Source organism: Heterodontus francisci, chromosome 3, assembly GCF_036365525.1.
Source record: "Heterodontus francisci isolate sHetFra1 chromosome 3, sHetFra1.hap1, whole genome shotgun sequence".
NCBI classification, from domain to species: domain Eukaryota; kingdom Metazoa; phylum Chordata; class Chondrichthyes; order Heterodontiformes; family Heterodontidae; genus Heterodontus; species Heterodontus francisci.
This window is the reverse complement of record NC_090373.1, coordinates 193,292,053-193,315,969: the sequence shown is the minus strand read 5'-3', so window position 1 is coordinate 193,315,969 and position 23,917 is coordinate 193,292,053. Positions and strand designations below refer to the sequence as shown.

Sequence of the window (23,917 nt, the reverse complement as noted above, 5' to 3'; positions counted from 1 at the left end):
GCCTTGGTGCCTTTAATGGTCTCTACTTGTCTAGAAACAGCCTTCAACACTCGGAAGGGTTACGCTTAATACGTTGCCCACTTGTGCCAGAAAAGGAGACGGTGGGATCTCTGTAAAGGCATAAGCTTGGCAGGGGTTTCAATTACTTGTTTACACAGCACTTAATAAGCAAAAACATAAAATACAAAGTTTATGATTATAACAAAAAAGATCAAACCCTGTACCACTGAGGTCCCTATTGAGCCCAACCGCCCGGTTGCCCAACTCCATAAGGTGGGAGTTGGGGGTTGTTTGAGCTTTTCTACTTCCTCTCGGATGTGCTCCGACAGATTAGAGATCTCTTCGGAGCTGTCTGGAATGTAGGTGCAGCATTCAGGCCCCATCAAGGCGCAAGTACCCCCCTTTGATCCTGCAAGGCGATGCCCAAGGGATCTCACACTCGTGTCTATTAGGTAGTACACTTGTACAATTACAATTTCATTTTCAAAGCAAAAGCATAAGCAGTGTAATGTTTAAAAAAAGCACAATTTAAGCATCACTATTACATAATCAATTGTACAAACATAATACAATTTCATTCTTAGATTACATTGATCATTCATTAACTCATTTTAAGTATATATGAAAAGGTTATATAATTACCCTTTTATGGCATAACTAATTGTCTCTTTTTATAGAGCAAGTTCGAACAGTAATTGCCTTTCGGGTAGCTGTCAAACCTGTATTCATACATCCTCTCACATCGCCTAATTAATTTCTTAAGTTGCCAAATTAAGTAGGTCACATATAACACCATGATACCCGAAACCACTATCAGGACATGGGAGATAATTCTAAACCAGGGGTGTATCTGCACGTTTGACCCCCAGTTCCATAAGTCCTCCCACCAGGTAGAATCATATATCTCGTCAATCTCATCTTGTAGCATCTTCGAATGTTGTTCCAGATTGTAGTACACTACAGCAATGGCTTCTAGCTGCTGTGTCTCTTTACCCAAGCGTGTGGGCAATGGCTGAATAGTATATTCATATTCCCGGAGGTAATTTGTCAAACCCTCCTTAATACTTTCTGTCTTTCGTTTTTGTATGTTTACCAACTCCATCTTCCCCACTCTGGTTTGTATTTGTGGGTTGAAACAAAACGTACTGTGGCTCACCAGACAAGTCCGGTTATGTCCATACTGGTACTCCTTCATTGTGGTGGTTAAGCAATATCTCCCCTTTCCCATATAGGCCACATGGGTTAGCCCTGACAATGCTTTCCTAGTCTCCATGGTGCAATTTACAGTGGCATTAAATCCACATTTTGATTCTGCCATTTTATATATAAGATGAGGACATATGACCACCTGGTTTTCCAGACTACACTCAGACAATGTTGTTCCAACTACCTCTTTTCCAATTTCCATAATGTAGGATAAAATATCATTTTATGTAAAAGCAAAATACTGTGGATGCTGGAAATCTGAAATGAAAACCAGAAATGCTGGAACCACTCAGCAGGTCTGGCAGCATCTGTGGAAAGAGAAGCAGAGTTAATGTTTCGGGTCAGTGACCCTTCTTCGGAGGGTCACTGACCCGAAACGTTAACTCTGTTTTTCTTTCCACAGATGCTGCCAGACCTGCTGAGTGGTATTTTATGTACTCCTTTCCCCTTATCACCCCTATATTTTCTACTTCATATAATTGCATCCCTAACTTATCTCTCAGAATTACAGGTATTCCCAACACTACTCCAATACTCATAGATCCTGTATTTACACACCCCTGACCTTTCCATACCTTAAGTTTTCTGAGTTGGCACCTGGTAATTTTATCATTCGTGTCACTAGCTAAGTCCTCCAACTGGGTGTCATTTATCCAAACTGGCACCTGTCCCGCATCAGTTTGCCTCCAATGTCGTGGACCTCCTTTACCTTTTCTATGATATCATTAATAGTATGAGCATGACCTTCTAGTACTCTCACCAGTCCTGTCATTAGTTCAGTTGCTCTACATGTAACAAATCACATTTTCTTCCATTCCGGGTATCTCTTTGCATACCAGGTGGTGTTTATTTCGGAGTCTGTCATTTGCTGTTGACTTTATATACCTTTTTTCTGATTGAAAAGAACTACTCCATTTTCAACTTTTTTTCAATCCTTTTGGTATCCTTAGGGTTTGAAAACCACAAAATCATTAGTAACATTAATAACTTCAAAGGAAAGCATCTCCATCAGGAAAGGCAGCATTTTAGATCAAACTGCAATTGTTTTCAAATTTTTAGCATCTTTTGTAAGAGGTTTCTAATGCCAGGATTTTTTTATAACAAAGATGATTCCAAATTCCAATTCACTGCAATAAATATTTAAAAATCAAAACTGCCAATGTTATATGAACGAGTCTTATGTCCGGAACTGAAGACTCTTCCAAGCTTGACATAATAAACTTGAAAGTTCATTGTGGCCACAAATGAAATTTCCAGTTTTTCAGCTTAACAGGTCAGTTAACCTTAATAGTGTAATTTAATTCAGACTTATTAACTTTTAATACTCTTTAATTACACACACAACAGAATAGCACGTGCTTTTTTTTTAAAAAGATGGGTAAATTACGTAATTTTTCTTGTTCTTCAGGTGCCTTTTCAAATGACTGTAATAAAACCAAAAACTAAAGAAAAAGTTATTTATCATTCTTACAACAAAAGACTTAACACCAACTTCTTAAATAAACTTTAAACAGACAGAATCTTTCCTATATCTCCTTTGTTTATCCTTCTCTCCCTTAAAACAATATCCAATTTCTGACATATGCTACTTAAAAACAGTCAGTAAAACATGTCTTCAAGTTTAAACTTAAAAAAAAAACAAGAACAGATTTTAAACTGGAACTCCAACTAAAATAATGTTTTAAATTTCAAATTGGATTTTTGCCAGACATCTTCAGACCTTCAAGGCTGAAGCTTATCTCTTAGAAAATTGTTCATGGCCTTTTCACAGTTGCAAAACCAACTTTAAAAAATAAAATTTTAACTTAAAATATAATTCAAGTTTATATCCCATTCCTGGGTGCACAATCTTAAATTGAAATGAATTGCCTTTTCACATTTATGTCACTCTGCCATAAACTTTGTCATGGAGTCCTCTGGCTTTTATCGGCCAAGTCGGCCCGACTAAAACACTCCATTGTATCGATTCGAGTAGAGAGGGGGGTCTCGAGACGTGGGGCTTTTCAGCCGGTCTGGTGTATTACCCTCGCACGCTGCCGATTTAGACGTCTATAAAGGGGGTCTCGAGCCGAAGAAAAGTTCGGGATCGCGTGATGGAATACTGAAGTCAGACAACGGCCGAGGACTTTTAAAGTAAAGAGGAGTCCTTACCTCTGGGGGCGCTGATATAGGTCCGATGTCGAGGGCTTCGGTTTTAATCCTCCAGCGATCCTGCCGACTATGCCAAGTTGTTGGATCCCATCGATTACAAGGAGAGACAATGTCTGACTGTAACTTTTAGAAACTTTATTGCAGTATATGGTTGTTACATTGCAAGGTTACAAAAGAAACAAAAAACAAAACAGAACATGCAGAAGAACAAAGCAAAAATAAGAAACAAAGAAAGAAACAAAGAAGAGGAGAGAGAGAGAGAGAACTTACTACACCAAGCCTTTCTTATAGTTATTCAAGCAAAACTCGTAACCCCCCCCCTACCCCCCCTTTGTTTCTGAGTGGTTCACAACCTCCGCAATTTTGTGTTGTCAGAGCCTGATTGGTATACTCGTTAGACTGACCATCAACAATGGGCGGCTAATAAGCTATCTGCAGTTGTCCTGTTAGCTTCTGCTTGTTATTGTTACAAGTTGACTCCACAGCTTCACAGTTAGTTGATTAGCTTACTTTTAATCTGTTCTCACAAGTGAAAATGGGGAATTAATAGCTGATAAGGGAATGGCGGACGAAATAAACAAATATTTTAGCTTCTGTCTTCAGTATAGGAAGGAAATTAAAAAGTAGGACCTCTAAAGCAGTAATCTCTGGATTACTCCCAGTGCCACGTGCTAGTGAGCATAGGAATAGGAGGATTGAACATGTGGCTGGAGAATTGGTGTAGGAGGGAGGGCATCAGATTTCTGAGGCAGGTGGGACCTGTATAAGATGGACGGGCTACACCTTAACAGGACTGGAACTAATATTCTCCCCTCTTGGGGAGGGTTTAAACTAGCTTGTCAGGGGGATGGGAACCTGAGGTGTATCTCAAATTGGAAGGAGGTAAAGCTGGTAACAGGATGTAGAAAAGTAGCAAGTGACATTAGAAGGCTGGTGAAACAAAGGTGAGTATTGACTAGGCTTAGAATGCAGAATGTCAAGAAGACAAGGTTAAGGGCACTCTACCTGAATGCACGCAGCATTCGCAACAAGGTAGATGATTTAAAGGCCCAAATAGAGGTAAATGGGTATGATCTAATTGCCATAACGGAAATATGGCTGCAGAGTGACCAAGACTGGGAACTGAATAGTCAAGGATCTTCGACATTTAGGAAGGACAGGCAAAAAGAAAACTGAGGTGGTGTTGCACTGATAACAAAGAATGGGATCAGGACATTAGTAAGGGAGGATCTCTGATCGGAAGAACAAAATGTAGAATCCGTTTGGGTGGAGTTAAGAAACTGCAAGGGGCAGCAAACATTGCTAGGAGTTGTTTATAGGCCGCCAAACAGTAATGGTAGTGTGGAGTATGGCATTAATCAGGAGATTCGAGAAGAATGTGGTATGGGTAATACAATAATCATGGGTGACTTCAGTCTGCATATAGACTGGGTAAACCGAATGTTCACGAATGGTGTGGAAGACAAGTTTCGGAGTGTGTTAGGGATTGTTTTCTAGAGCAGTATGTTAAGGCACCGACTAGAGAACAAGCTATTTTAGATCTAATATGTAATGCGAAAGGGCTAATTAATAATCTTGTTGTAAAAGAACCTTTAGGGATGAGTGATCATAATATGCTAGAATTTTACATTATGTTTGAAAGTGAGGTCGTTCAATCTGAAGCCAGGGTGTTAAATTTGAACAAAGGAAATTATGAAGGTACGAGGGGCAGATTGGCTGAGGTGGATTGAGAAAGTACATTAAAAGATCTGACAGAACATAGGCAATTTAAAGAAATATTACATAGTTTACAGCAACTATAAATTCCTTCAAGGCACAAAAACTCCAAAAATAAAGGCAGTCAACCATGGATAACAAAGTTGAGGATTGCATAAGATTAAAATAAAAGGCCTATAAGGTTGCCAGAAATAGTGGTGAACCTGAGATTGGGAGGATTTTAGAACACAGCAATGGAGGATGAAGAAACTGATGAAGGGAGAATAGAATATGAATGTAAGCTGGCAAAAAATATAAAAACTGACTGTAAAAGCTTCTATAGGCACGTAAAATGGAAATGTTTGGCTAGGACAAATGTGGGTCCATTACAGGCAGTCAGGAGAATTTATAATGGGGAATAGAGAAATGGCAGAGAAGCTAAATGATTACTTTGTGTCTGTCTTCACTGAGGAAGATGCAAGAAATCCAGATCCAAGGGGTTGGGTGAATGAGGAATTGAAGGAAATTAGTATTAGTAAGAAGGTTGTATTGGAGAAATTGATGGGGCTGAAGATTGATAAGTCCCTAGGACCTGATAGTCTACATCCCAGAGTGTTGAAAGAGGTAGCTATGGAGATAGTGGATGCATTGCTGATCATCATCCAAAATTCTATAGATTCTGGAATGGTTCCTGCAGATTGGAAGGTCACAAATGTCACCCCACTATTTAAGAAGGGAGGGAGAGAGAAAACAGTCATTGGGAAAATGTTAGAATCTATTCCAAAGGATGTGATAAGTGGACAATTGGATAATCTGATTGGGCATAGTCAACATGGATTTATGGATTGGAGTTTTTTGAGTATGTTCCTAACAGAATTGATAAAGGGGAGTCGGTGGACATGGTATACTTGATTTTCAAAAGGCCTTTGATAAAGTCCCCCACAGGAGGTTTGTTAGTAAAATTAAAGCACATGGGATAGGAAGTAATATACTGGCATGGCTAAGGATTAGTTAACAGGCAGGGAACAGTAGGAATAAATGGGTCATTCTCACGTTGGCAGGCTATGACTAGTGGGGTACCGCAGGGATCAGTGCTTGGGCCCCAGCTGTTTACAATATATATCAATGATTTGGACGTGGGGACTAAATGTAATATTTCCAAGTTTGCGGGTGACACAATACTAGGTGGGAATATGTGTTGTGAGGAAGATGCAAAGCGGCTTCAAGGGGATTTGGACAGACTTAGTGAGTGGGCAAGGATGTGGCAGATGGAATATAATGTGGAAAAATAAGGTAGGAGGAACAGATGTGCAGAGTATTTCTTAAATGGTAAGAGATTAGAAAGTGTAGATGTATAAAGAGTTGTCTTTGTCAATAAGTCACTGAAAGCTAACCTGCAGGTGCAGCAAGCAATTAAGAAGGCTAATGGTATGTTGGCCTTTATTGCAAGAGGATTTGAGTCCCGGAGTAGTGAAGTCTTGCTTCAATTGTATAGAACCTTGGTTAGACTGCATCTGGAGTACTGGGTGCAGTTTTGTCCCCTTATCTTAGGAAGGATATTATTGCTATAGAGGGAATGCAATGAAGGTTCACCAGATTTGTTCTCTGGGTGGCAGGACTGTCCTTTGAAGTGAGATTGAAGAAACTGAGCCTGTATTCTCTAGAGTTTTGAAGAATATGAGGTAATCTCATTGAAACCTAGAAAATATTTAAAGGGATAGACAGGGTAGATGCAGCTAAGATGTTGGAGTCCAGAACGAGGCGACACAATTTCATAATAAGGGGGAAGCCATTTAAGACAGAGATGAGGAGAAATTTCTTTACTCAGAGGGTTGTGAATCTTTGGAATTCTCGACCCCAGAGGGCTGTGGAAGCTCAGTCATTGAGTATGTTTAAAGCAGAGATTGACAGATTTCTAAATACAAGTAACATAAGGGGATGCGGGGATTATGTGGGGGGACAAAAGCATTGAAGTGGATGATCAGCCATGATGGTATTGAATGGCGGAGGAGGCTCGCTGGGCTGAATGGCCTACTCCTGTTCCTGTGTTCCTTGGACAATAAGCCTCCTGAACTATCGTTTTGGAAAGAAATGACCAGTCTATAGAAGTGGCGATAGATGACAGTCAGTCAGGATTCAGACCAAAGAAAGGAATGAGAGGGCATCTTTAACTTGAGAGTAGTGGTCAAAAGATATCTGGAAGTACAAAAACCTATGCATGCTTTATAGACTGAGAAGGCATTTGAGTCTACCATCAGAAAATAATGGAGTGCTTAAACAAACTAGAAGTTGACAAATGGTAAAAGGATAATTCTATATTGGAAGCAATCAGCGGTGATGAGTTTTGATAGCGGCTTGTCAGTCAGTTTTCCAATCAAAAGAGGAGTGCTTCAGGGATGTGTCATGTCCCCAAAACTATTCAAACTATTCACTGAAGCTTTCTTCAGAGACATAGAACGTCTTCCATATTGCAATATTGATGGGTTGAACAAGAACAATTTGAGATATGTAGATGACATTGCACTGATAGCAGAGTCAGAATGGGCACCACAGGCAATTGTGAACAAAGTGAATGCAAGGAGTGTGGAATATGGATTAAGAATGAATGAATGTGAAGAAAACCAAGACAATGGTGATGAGTAGACACCTAACCCCAGACATGAAAATTGAAGTAAATGGACAAGTCCTGGAACAAGTGAAAAGCTTTACATTCATTGGGCAGGTTATCTGGGAGATCTGATTTGTGAGATCCGAAGGAGAATTAAGATAGCCAAGACCAGCTTTTGTTAGAATTAAGGACTTTTTAACAAAAGAGAAACCGATCCTGAAGTTTCGGAAAAGAATGCTGAGGTGCCACATTTTGTCATCTGTTATATGCCTCAGAAACATGGGCAACAAACAAACAGACTATTGAGCTGAATGCATTCAAGATGTGGACATATCGAAGGATGTTCTGCATATTCTGCACAGACTAATGAAGTGCTGGAAATGGCTGGAGAAAAGAGGAAATTAGTGCATAACGTCAAAGAGCGAAAGATACAATACTTCAGTCACATCATTAGAGCATAAGGTAGACAGAAACAATTATGGAAGGAAAGATCAATGGAAAACATAGAGGGAAGCAGAGAAGAAAATGGATGTCAGATATAATGGACTGGATGTAGTTGACCTATGCAGAATGTGTAAGGTCAGGACAGACTGAGGTGGAGATCCATGGCAGTCAACCTTCGGGGAAGAAGGTGCCACCAACGAATACTCGGCATCCAGTCATAGTATTACATCAGCCATTTAAAACAAATTTGCCATTAGCTGTCACAGGAAATGCGTACAAAATACTCTGATCTTGTCAGTCAGGTTTCAGTACTGCATTGTAGTGAAAGTTGTGTAACTCTAATACATAGTATTTAGTTTTTGTGTATATTTGTGTGTATATGTATGATATATACTTATATACATGTTATGATCACCTGGTTCATGGTTTGTATTAATTTTCTGGAGGTAACTTTTAATTTGAGAATTAAATTTGTTTTAATGTAAGGCAAATGAAAACACCTGGTTTGAGAAGCTGACAAACAAATGAAAGGGTGGCCCATATATTTATTCTTTAGTAAGGCCATAATGGTAAGTGTGAAGACTCTACACAGTGGGAACCTCCTGAACTTCTTGATTGAGGTAGCTGCAGACACACCATCTCCATCAGGGATTTAAATTATTCATGATTTCCCAAAACAAAGAAGATTCAAAGTTCAAAAAGCTCTCCATGAGTGCTTACGAAGACAGAGGTGGGAGCCAAAAAACTGCAGGTGGGCTTGATTAGTTGGACAGTTGTAACCAGAACGTTTAGAGGAAATTGCCCTGCCATTGTTAGCAATAACAATTATTTATGTGGATAGCAGAAATCAAATGTTATGGACGTTGAGGTAATTAGCTTAACCACTTGTACTACATTGCTGTGGAGATGGATGTTGCTAGAGAAAGACCTTTTGGGTCACTTTTTGGGGGGTGCTTACTCACAGGCATTTGGTTTTTGGAAAGCTTTTGGCAAAGCAAGTTGGCATTTGGTGCAGCTGGACTTAGGAACAAAGGTCATCAGGAACTAGGGGTGTTTCTCTTTTGAGTGAGGCCCATGCTGGGAAGCCTAGATTCTGGAGATCTGATAACTCAAAAAACAGTATGAGAAATTAAGGAAATCAAAGTGAATTCCTTAAAGCTGTGGTGCAGTTTGGATTGGTCCCAGGAGAAGTGAATAAATTGCCAAGATCCTGTAACAGGAGAATTCTTGGAGTGGAAGTAACAGTCAAATAGGAGTGTTCTGTTGAGATTCAGAGTTTGAGGTATGCGCCTTCATTTTCTGTTAAGATTTTAAGTTTAAAATGTATTTCCAAATTGTAGTATTAAGTTAGTAGTGTTTTGCTATGTTTGGCTCTTATAAATTTTCTGCTTAAAACGTGAATTCTTGTGGCATATACTTGGGTAGGGAATGCCAGGATATTGACCCAGTGACATTCTAGGCAAGGTGATATGTGTCAAAGTCAGAATAGTTTGTGATAGTGTAAATAATGGAACAACAATGTCTAATGTCTACCACTTGAACCATAAATCCATATAGTCCTGAAATTAGGTACAAGAAGACTAAAAAGATCCCTTGCAGCCTGACTGTGGCCTAATTTAGCATTTAAATCAAAACTCAGTAATCTGAATTTACAGATTGTAAATTGTGAAATTCCTGGTCTTTATTTTGTTATGTTGAATGTCTTTTTTCAGAAAATGAAATTCTTGTTGCTGCAGCAGAAGTACTTGGAATACCTGGAAGATGGCAAGGTTCTGGAAGCCCTTCAGGTCCTGCGCTGTGAACTGACTCCTTTGAAATACAACACAGAGAGAATACACATCTTGAGTGGGTAAGTGGGAGAAGCAAGTAGAGAATTTTCACAAGTGCAGATGCTGAAAGCACATGAAACATAAAATTTATTTGTGCTGTGTGCTTTTGGATGCTTTGAGATGGGTAATGTGTGGAGCTCTACAATTGTCACTTCGTCTATTCTGCTTGGAACAAGTAATCATGTTGCTGGTAACAAATTTGTGGCCTGCTAAATGGCATTGAGTTCTCAGTGGGCATTTCCTTCTGCTTCTAAAACTGATTTAATAACCCTGTCCATGCTTTTTATCTCATCTTCGTACTCTTTCCTCACTCACTTTCATGGCCTCCAACAGAAAGTCGTAATGTGGCTAGCATGTTGCTAATTTTCAGATTCTTCAAAGCAGAGTGGTGAAATTGAAACTTTAGGGTTTTAAGCAGAGTAATTTTTGTCCATTTTTTCATATTTATCTAAATGGGCTGAGTCGTGCTTGGATTTGTTTGCTACAGGTGACATCCATCCTCTGTTTTCTTTGTGTGAACCTAGATGATGGGTGGTGGCAAGTTATATTTGGTTGAGAAAGGGCATTGCAGTCAAGCCTGTTCTTGTTCTCACCTTCTGTGCACTTTGCATGTGGAGTCGCTCATTAGCAAGCAGGAACCCAGGTTGCGAGATGCTTAATATAATTTTAACATCTTTACTATGTGTAAGGCTAAGAACAGTTAACTCCAAGGTCAAATGGATTTGTTTGAAGAGAAACATCAGTTACAGTGGCTTGAATAGCAGAATGGACTGAATGAAACTCTGATCTTTTTCCTGCTTGAGATTTCTGTTCCTAACTGTATAGATCAGAAGTTGAATCTGGGATTTTCTTGGTCTTTATGGTTCCGATTTACCTTATGCGGTGAATCAAAACAGTGAAACCATTGAGGAGCTAAAGAAAGGCAACGTTGACTGGAATCTCAATTACCAAATCCAGTGCTGGTTTTGATCTTAAATTACAAGTTCATTTGTTGGATTCAACAGCTGGGCTTTGCGTTTATTCTACTGACTAACCGCCTAATTGCCTTTCTGAAATTCTATCCACTGCACGACAGATACTGTGTCAAGTGCTCTAATTCAAGTTATAATACTTAAAAGAATTGCTAGAAATTTATTGACACACGTATATAGCTGTAAAATGACCACATTCGCTTCCAGGGATGACCTGTAGCTTGGATGTGGGTTCAGTCACTCCAGTGAGCAGTATCTCCTGGCGTTAATCCACCTCTCAGATCAGGAAATTCTACATAGAAAAAGACCATTGGTTCTCTGAAATTGCTGTCCACTTTCTCCCATTCCTATGTTATCAGCTGAGCTGCAAATCCACCTGTTTCTAGTGGATATGGAATTTAGAGGAGAGAGCAAGAAAAAGACAAAGCTGCTTTATGGTAGGTCTGAAAATAATCCGAATGCGTCAGTGCTTAGGACTTTGGCCCTTGACAAACTTTGTGAGTACCCCTAACGTCCCTTGGAATTATGTGAACAACTACAATCCTAGTTCCTCATACCCTTGCTATCTGGAGATGGAAGAACTGGCAATGTGTGCTAAAGAATTAACTACATTGCCAATTAAAGTATGAATCTTGAGTTACTGACATAGGAAGCATTAAAGCTATCTTGTACGAGGAAAGCTGGTAAGATCACTGTTGTCTATTTTAATACTTCCATCCCCAATGGTTTCTATGCTAGGTATCTCCAAGATATTAACAGGAAAAGACAGGCTAGATAAAGATAAACTATTTCCACTGGTTGGAGATTCTAAAACTAGGAGGCATAGTCTAAAAATTAGGACCAGACTGTTCAGGAGAGATGTTGGGAAGCACTTCTTCATGCAAAGGGTGGTAGAGGTTTGGAACTCTCCCACAAACAGCAGTTGAGGTTAGAACAGTTGTTAATTTTAAATCTGAGGTAGATTTTTGTTAAGCAAAGATATTAAGGGATATGGACCAAAGGCAGGTATATGGAGTTAGGCCACGGATCAGCAATGATCTCATTGAATGGCGGGACAGGCTCGAGGGGTTGAATGGCCTACTTCTGTTCCTATGCATGGATTAAAAGTTAGGAAAAACGGGCAGAAACCTAAGAATGGTCTTCTGGCATTGGTCCTTGAAATGAGTTTGGAAATCAGCCCAATCTGCCAATGCTTGTGTCTGGGATTTGCACGAGCAAATTTAAGTTGATTCTGGCATTCCCCCTGCCATGGCAATTATGATCCCATTGGGAACAGTTTTTTAAAAAAAAAAGAGAAAGTGGAATTCCCATTTTTTACTGAGAATTACGCCACAAGATGTCATGCTTTAAACAAAAATCTTTACGGTACAAGAGTTAATCAAAGCAAAGAACTAACTTAACACTACAATTTGGGAACTATTACATTTTATATTTAGAGATACAGCACTGAAACAGGCCCTTTGGCCCACCAAGTCTGTGCCGACCAACAACCACCCATTTATACTAATCCTACACTAACCCCATATTCTTTACCACATCCCCACCATTCTCCTACCACCTACCTACACTAGGGGCAATTTACAATGGCCAATTTACCTATCAACCAGCAAGTCTTTGGCTGTGGGAGGAAACCGGAGCACCCGGCGGAAACCCACGCAGACACAGGGAGAACTTGCAAACTCCGCACAGGCAGTACCCAAAACTGAACCCGGGTCGCTGGGGCTGTGAGGCTGCGTTGCTAACCACTGCGCCACTGTACTTTTAAACTCAAAATTTTGGAACATGAAGTCATATGCTTTAAACTCTAAATCTCAACAGACACTCCTATTGTTACTTCCACCCCAAGAATTTCTCTGTACATTACAGAATCTTGGCAGTTCGTTCACTTCTGGGACCAATCCAAAGTGTACCACAGCTCTTGGGAATTCACTTTGATTTCCTTAATTTGTCATACTGTCTTCCATGGTTTGAGATTTCCTCTGGATTCTCCCTCTAGCTTCAGCTCTGCAAATCCTCCAATTCACCTTCAAGACCTCACAAATCTTTATTTCCTAGCTTGAGTATGGGCATTTGTCATTGGACAAAATTTGCTAAATAATCCTCAGTGTGCTAAGGTGACAACCAATTTAAGATTCAGTATGGCGCATTTGCGCGTACTGGAAGCTGTATATATTAATACACGCTGCGCCTGTTTCAGCTAAACAAAATAAGTGACAGCCATTCGCTGGTTCATTCTTCAGGGCAATGCCTTGACCAATCAGAGTCAAGCTGCCTGGTTTAAATTTCAAACAAAGTTTGACTGTTAACTGTCTGTCACCATAAACTGGTGCATTCTCCATGGCGACGCCTCTACCAATCAGTAATTTCTTCTCATACAGTATAAAGTTGTTGTTTCCCCTTACATTGATATTCTTTCAGATTGTCCTGATGAGTGCAAGATGAAAAACTTTGACAAAATGTCTCTATTTTCAGCAGCTATCAATACGTCTTTGTAATTTTACATTTCCATCTACACTGCTAAGAATACTGCCTAACTTTGTGTTATCAGCAAATTTAAATTTGACTTCCTATCCCCATCTAAGTCATTAATAAATAGAATGAATAGTTGGGGCCCGATGCAGATCCATGCAGGACACCGCAAGTCACATCCTGCCAATTAGAGTACCTGTCTCTTATCATTACAGTTGGCTGCTGCTCAACCAATTTCGTAACCAGGTCAATAATTTGCCTTCAATTCCATGATGGCCAACTTGCATACGAATTAGGAGCCACTTGACCCCTCGAGCCTGGTCCGCCATTCAATAAGATCATAGCTGATCTGATTGTAACCTCAACTCCACTTTTCCGCCTATCCCCATAACCTTTCACTCCCTTGTTTATCAAGAATCTACCTCTGCTGTAAAAATATCCAAAGACTCTGCTTCCACTGCCTTTTGAGGAAGAGAGTTCCAAAGACTTGCGACCCTCTGAGAGAAACAATTTCTCTGTCTTAAATGGGCGATGCCTTATTTTTAAACAGTGAACCCCACCCCCCCCCCGCCCCCAGTTCTAGATTCTCCCACAACAGGAAACATCCTTTCCACATCCACTCTGTCATGACCCCTCAGGATCTTGTATGTTTCATTCAAGTTGTCTCCTACTCTTTATTCCAGCGGAATCAAGCCTAGCCTGTCCAACCTTTCCTCATAAAGCAACCCGCCCATTCCAGTTATTAGTCTCGGAAACCTTCTCTGAACAGCTTCCAACGCATTTACATCCTTCCTTAAATAAGGAGACCAATACTGTACACAGTACTCCAGATGTGGTCTCATCAATGCCCTGTATAACTGAAGCATAACCGCCCTACTTTTGATACCTGGGCATGCACCTGAAGTGCTTTAACCTGCACGGCTATGGACCAGGTGCTGCAAGGTGGGATTAGATTGGGCGGCTAGCTTTTTCTGGCCGGTGCAGGCACGATGGGCTGAATGGCCTCATTCTGTGCCATAATTTTTCTACAGATCTTTCTATGATATTCAATTCCCCTTGCAATAAATGATAACATTCTATTAACTTTCCTGATTATGTGCTGTACCTGCATATAAACCTTTTATGATTCATGCACTAGGACACCCAGATCTCTAACTCTGCAACTTCAGCTAACAGTCTCTTATGACAGCCTTTATCAGATGCTTTCTGGAATTCCATATAAATAACATGGCAATATTTGTCTGCCCGCAGAAGTGAAAAAAAAACTATGGAGTTTAAGTAACAAACAATCAGCAGCAGAACTCATTTAATTTTAATTTCCATAGAGCGCTTCTTAAGGTACTACTGTTGTGGTTCTCATCTTCCATGTTCACAAACAAAAGTTAACCCTTTTAGTATGGCTGCTGAAAGATCATCCCCATCTCTGTCTATGCAGGTATCTAATGTGCAGCCATACAGATGACCTGAGAGCAAAGGCAGAGTGGGAAGGAAAAGGAACTGTTTCACGATCAAAGTTACTCGACAAACTTCAGAGTAAGTTGGTGCTGCTTTGCAACAAAATAGTAAAGTGATGTTGAGACAGATTAATAAACAAGGTTGCAAGGGCCTTTGGACCTTAATGGTGGTTGTTAACTAATGACCATAACAGCATAGGGTTATATGACTGCTGAGCTCACTCCAAAACAAATGCTGACCTGTTGGTGTTCTACTGGATTGTGCTGTGAAATTCTTGGACATGGATGCAGCCATATTGTGATCTCAACCATAGAAACAATTGAAGGTGATGTGGTCCTTTCCTGGTGGGGGAGTTGCCCCAGGGCATGCTTGCACAACTCTTTATTGGGAGAATTTCAAGCAGTAGAAATGAAAAAAGCACAATTGATCAATTGTTTTTGAAATTCTTTCTGGTTATTCCAGAAGATACATTTAATTTGCTTCTACTGCAGCACACTGGTTCATAAGGTGCAGTTTCATGCCTGTATGCTGAGTTTGCCTGTTACAGCAGCACTGAGAAGAGTTTAGCTGGTTCCCCTCTAGGGAGAGGAAAGGTGAAGTAGCGAATTGAAGAGTCACTCCATGTAGCCTGGAGTAATGGTTAGTGTTCCGCTGATCTGCCAATCTGCGCATCTGTAGCAATCTGGAAGGTACCACACAGGTCTTCACAGAATCGCAGAATTGTTACAGCGCAGAAGGAGGCCATTTGGCCCATTCTGTCTGCACCGGCTCACCAAATGAGCCATTTGGGGGGGGGGGGCGGGGGGGATAATGCCGTAATGGTGATGTCACTGAGCTAGCAATCCAGAGATCTAGGCTAATGCCCTGGGGGCATGAGTTCAAATCCCACCGTGGCAGCTGTTAATTAATTATTCAACTAATAAAAATCTGGAATTGAAAGCTAGTTTCAGTAATGGTGCTATGAAAGTATCATTGTGGTAAAAACCCATCTGGTTCACTGATTTCCTTTAGGGAAGGAAATCTGCTGTCTTTACCTGGTCTGGTCTACATGTGACTCCGGATCCACAGCAATGTGGTTGACTCTTAACTGCCCTCTGAAATGGCCTAGCAAGCCACTCAGTTGCCAAGAGCAATTAAGGATGGGCAAAAATTGCACCCACATTCCATGAAAGAATTAAAAAAAAAATTCCCCTAATGTCATTCCCCTGCCTTCTACCTGCAACCTTGCACATTCTCCTTTTCAGAAAACTATTTAATTCCTTTTTGAATGCCTCAATTGAACCTGCCTTCACCACACTCTCAGGCAGTGCATTCCGGATCCTAACCATTCCCTGCATGAAGAAGTTTTCCCTCATTTTGCTTTTGCCAATCACTATAAAATCTGTGCCCTCTCATTCGTGATCCTTTCGTGAGTGGGAACAGTTTTTCCTTATCCACTCCAGACCCCTTATGATTTTGAATATCTCTATCAACTCTCCCCACTCCTTCTCTTCTCCAAGGAGAACAGTCCCAACTTCTCCATTGTTCCATTGTAAATACTTGTGCGCAGCCATGCAAACAATTGAAAGGGACTGGATACTGAAAAAACTGGCTGCGCGCAACTAAATTTTAACGGAATCATTGGTTATGTTCCACCTTTTATTTACTTAACCAAAGAGCTGTAAAATTACATATTAGCTCAGATTTGAGGTGGAGTTCTTTTAGTGGAACTACGCCATTCATTCAGAAAATTAAATCCATCTTTATTTTGACTTTGTTTTCCCAGTGCACCTGCCCCCGTCAGTGATGCTACCTCCACGACGCTTACAGACTCTGCTGCGCCAGGCAGTGGAACTGCAACGGGACCGGTGCCTGTATCACAATACTAAACTAGATGGCAACCTGGACTCGATGTCTCTGCTCATAGACCATGTTTGCAGTAGGTAAGGAATAAATTATAAAATGCCTGCTTTATATAGAACCTTACTGTGTCCCTCCAAACTCTTCATATGCAGTAAATTACTTTAAAATTCCTGTGTAAGAAAGAACAGAAGCCATTTTGAGTGACCAGCTGATCTTTTTTTTTATCTTGGAGTAGTAGTTGAACAAATAATATCGACAGCACTTTAGATGGAATCTCTTCAGAGACATGGGTTTTTTCTGCCTCAAATACCAGAACGTGCAAATGAATTTGTAGTTAATTTCCTCTTCTGAAGGTCAGCTGAGTTCCTCAGTACTGCTGTGGGATAACATCGTAGATTTTGATTAAATCTTCAACTGGAGCCAGGAGCCAACAGTCATTTGACTTGGATGAGACGCCACTGAGCCAAGTTAATGGGCCAGGAGAGACTCAGTTATCACTGTGTCAGTTCCAAAGTTTTGCTGTGTATATTTGTGGTTTAAAAAAAAAATTTTGATTGTGCTGTGATAGGAGGACAAGATGACGTTTTTTTTCCTATTCATTCATGGGATGTGAGCGTCACTGGCTAGGCCAGCATTTAGTACCCAAGCCTAATTGCCCCTGAGAAGGTGGTGGTGGTGGTAGTGGCTTGGGCTGATGTGTGGTGCGAATGTTACTTGCCACTTAAGTGCCAGGCAATGACCATCTCCAACAAGAGCGAATCTAACCATCTCCCCATGACATTCAATGGCATCACGATCACTGAATCCCCCACTATCAACATCCTGGGGGTTATCATTGACCAGAGACTGAACTGGTCCAGCTGCATAAATACTGTGACTACAAGAGCAGATCAGAAGCTAGGAATCCTGAGGCGAGTAACCCGCCTCCTGACTCCCTAAAGCCTGTCCACCATCTACAAGGCACAAGTCACAAATGTGATGGAATACTCTCCACTTGCCTGGATGGAGGCAGTTCCAACAACACTCAAGAAGCTTGACACCATCCAGGACAAAGTAGCCCGCTTGATTGGCACCCCATCCATCACTTTCAACATTCACTTCCTCCACCACCGACGCACAGTGGCAGCAGTGTGTACCATATACAAGATGCACTGCAGCAACACACCAAGGCTCCTTCGACAGTTCCTTCCAAACCCATTACTTCTACCAACTAGAAGGACAAGGATAGCAAATGCATGGGAACACCACCACCTGCAAGTTCCCCTGCCAGCCACAACCATCCTGAGTTGGAACTATATCGCCATTCCTTCACTGTCGCTGGGTCAAAATCCTGGAACTCTCTTCCAGCTCTGTGGGTGTACCTACCTCACATGGACTGCAGCGATTCAAGAAGGCAGCTCACCACCACCTTCTCGAGGGTAATTAGGGATAGGAAATGAATGCTGTCCTAGCCAGCGATATCCACATCCTATGAACGAATTTTTAAAACAATTGTGCTTACTGACCTTTATTGGCTTCTGGTTAAGCAATGCCTTGATTTTAGAATTCTTATCCTTGTTTTTAAATCCCTCCTTGGCCTCGCCCCTCCCTATCTCTAATCTCCTCCAGCCTCACAACCCTCCAAGATATCTGTGCTCCTTTAATTCTGGCGTCCTGTACATCCCTGATTTAATCGCTGCATTATTGGTGGTCGTGCCTTCAGTTGCCTAAGCGCCAAGCTCTGGAATACTTCACCTCTCCACCTCACTTTCCTCCTTTTAAGACTATCCTTAAAACCTATCTCTTTGGCCAAGCTTTTGTTCATCTGACCTAATATCTCCTTTTGTGGCTTGGTGTCATATTTTGTCATTTTATAATGCTCCTGTGATGTACCCTTGGTACATTTCATTACGTTTAAGATGCTATATGAATGTTTTTAAAAAGAAATTACATTTCCAATTGAAAAGTACTTTGCATCATTGAGTTTTTTTTTTACTTCATCTAGTTCCTTTGGAATAATTGGAATTGAATCTCATCACACTTGATCTCATCAAAATTTGACTCACGTGATTTCTCAGCTGCAGATTATATTACTCCTCTGGTCCTCCCTTTGCTTCCATTTTTCCATATAACTTGGTGTGCTTATGCACATGTAGATGTGAGCATCAGTCGGTACATCTATATAACAGACAACTTTTTTCTTTATAGCTAATTTTCTGCTTTTTGCACATGAAAATTTTGACTGACCATTATTCATTATTCGTGCATGAGCCTTTCCAGAGAGTGTTGGCAAGTTATTTGACCGAGGGAATCCCAGCTAATGCCAGATCCTCATTTGATGGCCTGAATATATATGCTGACAGTAGGAATTGCTGGATACTTTTTTTATTCATTCATGGGATGTAGGCGTCACTGGCCAGGCCTGCATTTATTGCCCATCCCTAATTTCCCTTGAGAAGGTGGTGGGGAGCTGCCTTCTTGAACCGCTGCAGTCCATTTGGGGTAGGTATACCCACAGTGCTGTTAGGAAGGGAGTTCCAGGACTTTGACGCAGCGACAGTGAAGGAACGGCAATATAGTTCCAAATCAGGATGGTGTGTGACTAGGAGGGGAATTTGCAGGTGGTGGCGTTCCCATGTATTTGCTGCCCTTGTCCTTCTAATTGGTAGAGGTTGCGGGTTTGGAAGGTGCTGTCTAAGGAGCCTTGGTGCATTGCTGCAGTGCATCTTGTAGATGGTACACACTGCTGCCACTGTGCATCAGTGGTGGAGGGAGTGAGTGTTTGTAGATGGGGTGCCAATCAAGCTGGCTGCTTTGTCCTGGATGGTGTCGAGCTTCTTGAGTGTTGTTGGAGCTGCACCCATCCAGGCAAGTGGAGAGTATTTCATCACACTCCTGACTTGTGCCTTGTAGATAGTGGACAGGCTTTGGGGAGTCAGAAGGTGAGTTACCTGCTCTTGTAGCCACGGTATTTATATGGCTACTCCAGTTCTGTTTCTGGTCAATGGTAGCCCCTAGGATGTTAATAGTGGGGGATTCAGGGATGGTAATGCCATTGAATGTCAAGGGGAGATGGTTAGATTCTCTCTTGTTGGAGATGGTCATTGCCCGGCACTTGTGTGGCGCGAATGTTACTTGCCACTTATCAGCCCAAGCCTGGATATTGTCCAGGTCTTGCTGCATACTGATCATAATGGCTGATTTTTCTGTCTCCATCCAAGTGCTGCTGAGACTATTTGCTGGACCTCTACCCTCTCGCTGACTAGACTGTATTTATTGCCCGTCTCAGGTTGCCCTGAGACGGTAATGGGCTACCTTCTTGAACTGCTGCAGTCTTTTTGATGGTTCTCCCACAACGATAGAACTTCCAAAATATTTACCTAGTGATGAAGGATTGTCAGTTTATTTCCAAGACTTGACTGGGAGATGATGGCATTCCTATGACTGCTGTTTTGTCCTTCTTGGCGGTAGAGGCTGTAGGGGAAGATGTTGCATATAAATATAGAAAATAGGAGCAGGAATAGGACGTTCGGCCCTTCGAGCCTGCTCCACCATTCATTATGATCATGGCTGATCATCCAACTCAGTAACCTGTTCCCGCATTCGCCCCATACCCTTTGATCCCTTTAGACCCAAGAGCTATATCTAACTACTTCTTGAAAACATGCAATGTTTTGGCCTCGGCTGCTTTCTGTGGTAGCAAATTCCACCGGCTCGCCACTCTCTGGGTGAAGAAATTTCTCCTCATCTCAGTCCTGAGAGGTTTACCCCATATCCTGAGACTATGACCCCTGGTTCTGGACTCCCCCATCATCGGGAACATCCTTCCTGCATCTACCCTGTCAAGTCCTGTTAGAATTTTATAGGTTTGTATGAGATCCCCCCCCCCCTCACTCTTCTGAACTCCAGCGAATATAATCCTAACCGACTCAATCTCTCCTCATACGTCAGTCCTGCCATCCCAGGAATCAATGTGGTAAGCCTTTGCTGCAAACCCTCTATAGCAAAAACATCCTTCCTCAGATAAGGAGACCAAAACTGTGTACAATATTCCAGGTGTGGCCTCACCAGGGCCCTGTATAATTGCAGCAAGACATCCCTGCTCCTGTACTCTAATCATCTCGCTAAGAAGGCCAACATACCACTTGTCTTTTTTACTGCCTGTTGCATCTGCATGCTTACCTTCAGCAACTGGTGTACGAGAACACCCAGGTCTCGCTGCATATTCCCCTCCCTCAGTTTATAGCCGTTCAGATAATCTGCCTTCCTGTTTTTGCTACCAAAATGGATAACCTCACATTTATCCACATTATACTGCATCTGCCATGCATTAGCCCACACTCAACTTGTCCAAATCACCCTGAAGCGCCTCTGCATCCTCCTCACAACTCGCCCTCCCACCCAGGTTTGTGTCATCTGCAAATTTGGAGATCTTGCATTTAGTTCCCTCATCTAAAGCATTAATATATATTGTGAATAGCTGGGGTCTTAACACCGATTCCTGCGGTACCCTACTAGTCACTGCCTGCCATTCGGAAAAAGACCCGTTTATTCCTACTCTTTGTTTCCTGTCTGCCAACCAATTTTCTGTCCATCGCAATACACTACCCCCAATCCCATGCACTTTAATTTGTTGTCGAAGTAAGCTTGGTGCATACTTCCATATCCTGTAGATAGTATATGCTGCAGTGCCTGAGGATTTCAATGGTGGGTACCAATCAAACAAACTGTTTTGTCCAGTATAGTGTCAAACTTATTTTGTTGCAGCTGCATCCATCCGGGCAATTTGAGTATTCCATTGCAGTCATGACTTGGGTTTTGCAGATACTGGGGAGATTTTGGGAGTTCGAGGTGAGCCACTCGTTGCAAAGTTACTCCAGCCTCTGTCCTGCTTTTGTAACTGCATTCAGTTGCTTAATGGTATTTGAAAAGTATCGAATTGTATGGTAGCATCTGTATTGGTGAGGGCCTTGGGAGGAGGCTCAGTTGGATCATCATGGCTCTTCTGGCTGAGTCACTTACAAAAGCATGAATCATGTATTCATGTGCTGGGCTTATGGTTAAGATGGATATTGATAGAGCATCTTCCTTCCATTCGTTACCATATTGTTCACTACCATTCTCCACTGGATGTGGTAGATCATTTAGGGTTTTGTACTGAATCATTGGTTGTGGGTCCATTTGGCTCCTGCCAAAAACATCTTTTCTGTTTAGCATATAGGTAGCTTATGTTGTAGCTTCACTTAGGTTGGAACCTCCTAAGATATGCCTGATGTTTATACTGGCACAGTCATCTACACTGCTCATTGAACCATTGTTTTACTGGCTTGAGGGGCAAAATGGGGTGTATTCAGCCATGGGGCTACTGATTGTTATGGTATGCAATTCTGCTGAACCACAGCACCTTAACGCATAAAAAGGGGAGACAGTGGCACTATGCTGGACTAGTAATCTGGAACCCCAGGCTAATGCCCTCGGGACATGGGTTCCATTCCCACCAGAGCAGCTGGTGGAATTTAAATTCAATTAATAAGAATCTGGAATTGAAAGCTAGTGTCTGTAATGGTGCCATGAAACTGCCAGTCATTTTCATAGAGAGATACAGCACGGAAATCATTAAAAAAAAAACATCTGGTTCACTAATGTCCTTCAGGAAAGGAAATCTGCTGTCCTTACCTGGTCTGGCCTACATGTGACTCCAGACGCACAGCAATATGATTCTTAACTGCCTTCTGAAACAGCCTAGCAAGTCACTCAGTTCAAGGGCAGTTAGGGATGGGCAACAAATGCTGGCCTGCCAGCAACTCCCACATCCCATGAAAGAATTTTTAAAAAGCAGTTTTGGACTGCTAGGTCTGTTAGTTTGTCCCACTTGTGGTAGTGTCACGCTGATTGCATGAGGGTGTCCTTACTGTGACGTTGGGACTTTGTCTTCACAAAGACTGCGATGATCAATCTTATAAATGCAGTTGTGATCAAACATATCTGCAACGAACAGATTTGTGGGCAAAGGTTAAGTAAGTTACTTCCCTGAGTTGATTCACTCACCACCTGGTGCAAGCTCGAACCTTCAGATATTGGGTCAGTTCTGCTGTCACCAAACTGTTGGACATTGTTTCTTTGCCTTTGCTTCCTTTGGTGCTTTCTCTGTTATTGAACATACTGAGTTGTCAGTTGAGAGGGATCGTGACAATCAGCTGTTTCCTTGATATTGTTTGACCCAGAGCGATGAGCCTAATGAAACTTCATCAAGAAGTGAGGACTCCCTGGGGCACATCCTGCCAGTGGAACTGGAGATACTCAGGGTTGGGTGGAACTTTACGTGCCTGGTTCCATTCTTGTCTATCCAGAGAATTATTTGTAATGGCTTCACTTCCTACTCTCACACAGTTAGCTCTGGTGTCTATTTTTAGGCCCCTCCTTTTTCTCATCTGTATGCTGCCCCTCTGAGGACATTCGAAAATGTAGTATCAGTTTCCACATGTATGCTGATGTCACCTAGCTCTACCTCACCACGACATCTCGACCCCTCCACTCCAAGTTGTCAAATTGTTCGATTGACATCCAGAACTAGATAAGTAGAAATTTTCTTCAACTAATGATTGAGAGGACTAAACCCATTGTTTTTGGCCCATGTTGCAAACTTCGTTCCCTAGCTTCCAACTCCACCCCTCTTCTTGGCAACTGTCTCTGCGGCTGAGCCAAACTGTTCGCACTGTCTGTGCATGAGAACGCAAGAAATAAGAGCAGATGTAGACCATATGGCCCATCGAGCCTGCTCCGCCAGTCAGTATGATCATGGCTGATCTTGGGCTTCAGTTCCACTTTCCTGCCCGCTCCCCATATCCCTTGATTCCCCATGAGACCAAAAATCTATCTATCCCAGCCTTAAATGTATTCGATGATGGAGCATCCACAACCCTCTGGGGTAGAGAATTCCAAAGATTCACAACCCTTTGAGTGAAGTAATTTCTCGTCATCTCAGTCCTGAATGATTGGCCCCTTATCCTGAGACTGTGTCCCCCACGTTCTAGATTCCTTGACCAGCGGAAACAATCTCTCAGCTTCTACCCTATCACGCCCTTTCAGAATCTTGTATGTCTCAGTTAGATCGCCCCTTATTCTTCTAAACTCCAGAGAATATAGGTCCAATTTGCTCATCCTCTCATCATAGGACAGCCCCCTCATCCTAGGGACCAATTTAGTAAATCTTCGCTACACTGCCTCCAATGCAAGTATATCCTTTCTTAAATGTGGAGAGCAAAACT

At 41.8% G+C, this 23,917-nt stretch overlaps 1 protein-coding gene across 6 annotated transcripts in view; it reads left to right on the top strand.

Moving 5' to 3' along the window:
* Positions 1-23,917, top strand: part of LOC137365567 (WD repeat-containing protein 26) — a 156,958-nt gene that overhangs the window by 20,019 nt on the left and 113,022 nt on the right. For 5 of the 6 annotated variants that reach the window (XM_068027980.1, XM_068027953.1, XM_068027971.1 and 2 more), the window contains exons 4-6: positions 9,817-9,953; positions 14,809-14,906; positions 16,594-16,750. In XM_068027980.1, coding sequence (XP_067884081.1) covers positions 9,817-9,953; positions 14,809-14,906; positions 16,594-16,750 — 392 coding nt within the window. The remainder of the gene's footprint in view (positions 1-9,816; positions 9,954-14,808; positions 14,907-16,593; positions 16,751-23,917) is intronic. The other variant, XM_068027946.1, reaches the window with a different exon arrangement.